This window comes from Centrocercus urophasianus, unplaced genomic scaffold, assembly GCF_019232065.1.
Source record: "Centrocercus urophasianus isolate 14NV4802_14NV808 unplaced genomic scaffold, USGS_Curo_1.0 seq_12, whole genome shotgun sequence".
NCBI classification, from domain to species: domain Eukaryota; kingdom Metazoa; phylum Chordata; class Aves; order Galliformes; family Phasianidae; genus Centrocercus; species Centrocercus urophasianus.
This window is the reverse complement of record NW_024884364.1, coordinates 1,513,999-1,516,942: the sequence shown is the minus strand read 5'-3', so window position 1 is coordinate 1,516,942 and position 2,944 is coordinate 1,513,999. Positions and strand designations below refer to the sequence as shown.

Here is a 2,944-nt window from a genome sequence, read left to right as displayed (position 1 = left end):
CACGGCGCCGCGGCCACAGGCGCTCGAAACCGCGCGCGCGGATCACGCTCGCCCCACCCGATTTCCTCTCCCGGCCTATCAGCGGCCGGCAGCACCGCGGCCTTTGCGGGGCCTCGACCAATCGTCGGTTCCCTTCCCACAGCGACCGTTAGCGCAGCACAGTCCGCTTCCTTCCGCTTCGTCCGGGTCACCGCCAAGATGGCGGCGCTGGTGCGGTGTCTGATGCGCCGGGCCGCGGCCCTGCCCCAGGCAGTGCGGAGCGTCAGCGGTGGGGGGCAGCGCTCCGAGCCTTGCCGCCCTCTGCCCATCACCTCCCCGCTGGCCGGGCTGCCCCGCAACTTTCGCGTTAGGGAGCCCCCGAAGCCTCGGAAGGTGGATCGGTGGACGGAGAAACGGGCCTTGTTCGGGGTCTACGACAACGTGGGGATCCTGGGTGAGGTGTCCCCCCTCCGGCTGCGGGCCCTGGGCGGGAGGGGACGGCGCCCGGGAGCAGCTGCGAGTGAGCAGCTCGTCCAGTGAGTGATCAGGGCCTTTCCCAGATTCTGCCTTCAGCCTTGACCCTTTTATTCTCAGGCGATTTCCACGTCCACCCGAAGCACCTCATAGTGGGGCCCAGGTGGCTGCGAGGCTGGCGGGGGAATGAGCTGCAGCGGTGCATTCGCAAGAAGCAGATGGTGGGAGATCGGATGTTCCTGGATGATTACCACAATCTCAAAAAGAGGATCCGGTTCTTGTACAAGCGCTTCAACCGCACTGGGAAGCACCGCTAGGAGAGACTATGGGTGTGGCGTGGGGTTTTGCGGTGTCACAGTCAGAATAAAGCCATATTTCTTGCGGCTTTGTTCCTAGTGTTTTCTGCAACCTCTGCTGTGTATTTCTGGCCTAGCCCCAAGGTTCTGTTGCTGCGCCAGGCCTGAGCTCTTTGGAAGTTCAGTCACCTTAGTCATGTCTGACGTACTTCTCACAGTGCCAACCTGCATCTCTTAGCTATTGTCTGAGAGTCTTCCAGTTTTTGGCCAGGCTTCTAGCTTCCTTTCAGTCATTTATTAACCCCAGGTTTTCAGTGTCCTACTCAGCAATTTCAGTAAATGTCATCTTAGATTTTTCCTCATAAGCCAAATTACCAAGTTAGTGATGAGCATGTCTCTCAATAATACCTCTCAGTGCTCACTACGTGCCCCCTGACCTCTGCATATCTGTGATTGCTATCAAGTCTAAATGAAACAAACATTAACTGAAGTACATCAAAATGTGTTTTTAGAACAGGACGTGTGTATTTCATAATGATAATGACTTGACCTTCCCTTAGTTTCAGCTGGGACAGAATTGTTTTCTTCAGAGTTTCTGGTGTTATGCTGTCTTTGAGTCTTGAAGAAAACATTGTTGGTAACATGTAAATGTTTATGGTTGCTGTTAAGCAGTGGTGTATAGAGGCAAGGCAGTTCCCAGGGAAAGGCCCAAGGAGCTGGAAGGAAACAGAACTAGGATGGCTGAATTAGACTGGCCAAAGGGATACTCCATACCACATGATATCATGCAGAATGACTTTTAAAGGGGTTCAGAGTTCATCTCACTCTTTTCCATTACTCAGGGTGCTACATTGGCATCGGTTAGGGGGTGGTGAGCAATTGCTTGTGCATCATTTGTTTTATGCATATATAACGAATATATATATATCATATATATGTTTATATATATATGTATATGTACTCATAACTATTTTCCTTTATCCTATTAAGTCGGATACCCACAAGTTCTACCTTTTTTGGTTGGTAGGTTTTTTTTTTTTTCTTCTGATTCTCTCCCACATCCTTCTGGGAAGGGGGAAACTGAGCAAATGTCTCTGTGTTGCTTAGCCACCTGCTGGGTTAAAGCACAACAAACCTCAAACTAGTGACACTTAACAGGCAAGTGTCTTTTTGTTAATTTAGGCACTTAACTGGTTCGTGAAACAGTGAGTCAAAGTTGGGATCCTTCAAGTCCAGCATCTTTTTTCTCATGAAATTTACTGTTATATGCTGCAGAAGAATTAGCACAAAATCTCCAAGATGAGCATGCATCTGCCTAAATAATAGCTTGACTGCTAGGTAGTTGGAGAGGTTACCTGCTGACAGCATATTCTGTTACAGAGCAGTGTTGCTCTATCTTTAAAAGCACTTGGTTGAAAGCAGCAGGGAATGAAAAGAACTTTGGGTCTGCACCTCAGGAAGGTGAACCCAAATTCTTTATTCAAGCAACTTCAAATTCCACATTCTCAGGAGCAGTGTAGCATACCTGTGAGTCAGTTTTGAAGGAAGCCCGGTTCTTAAAACAGTATGTGCTCTGTTCTAATATGCAGTACTTCACTTGAGAAAGCAGTATGAGGTGGATTGTTACTCCTACAGGAAATAAATGGCAAATTTAGCAAGCCAGAGAAGCTGTGGTCATTATGGCTGACCAACACAGACTGCAGCCGCCTGTCAGATTGGTGAGTTATGCTGTCAGAACAAGGCATGGTTCAAAATCTGACGGGAGGACAGATCTTGTGTCTGATGCTTCTCACATCCAGCTTGTGAACCACCTTGAACTATGGCCAGAAGACTCAAGTGGAGACCAAGCAAGCACCTGGAAGAGGTGCAACAAATTTGTAGCTGAAAATACATCAGAAACTGAGAAGCATCAGCGCTGTGGGCCTCAAGGGAACATGCACTAAGAGAACCAAACCAGTAGTTCTGCAAGTTTCACCCTCTGTTATTCCCATGCTTTTGCCACACTGAAATGCATTCTTTGACATTTGGGAGTCCGCACCATCTGGGCGTAGCTGCAGCTTTAACTTTCTGTATTCCTTGCAGCCCATGCTCTTGGCCCTGAGGCTGTAACGTGCAACATACTGCCTCGTGTATCTACTAATCATCCAAGTTTGTCATGAAAAACTTTAAACAATGTCCTGCTTCACCTTAAAGAA

At 48.6% G+C, this 2,944-nt stretch overlaps 1 protein-coding gene across 1 annotated transcript; it reads left to right on the top strand.

Annotated features, from left to right (window-relative positions):
* Nucleotides 1-183: 183 nt before the first annotated feature.
* Nucleotides 184-838, top strand: MRPL51 (mitochondrial ribosomal protein L51). Its single transcript, XM_042810430.1, has 2 exons — nucleotides 184-433; nucleotides 574-838. The coding sequence occupies exons 1-2, from the start codon at nucleotides 199-201 to the stop codon at nucleotides 768-770; spliced, it is 432 nt and encodes a 143-aa protein (XP_042666364.1). The 5' UTR covers nucleotides 184-198; the 3' UTR covers nucleotides 771-838.
* The last annotated feature ends 2,106 nt before the right edge of the window (nucleotides 839-2,944 follow it).

Bases quoted from the DNA above. Each gene is read 5' to 3' on its own strand.
- MRPL51 (XM_042810430.1), top strand. From the start codon at position 199: ATGGCGGCGCTGGTGCGGTGTCTGATGCGCCGGGCCGCGGCCCTGCCC. The intron at 434-573 runs GTGAGGTGTCCC...TTTTATTCTCAG, and splicing joins CGACAACGTGGGGATCCTGG to GCGATTTCCACGTCCACCCG.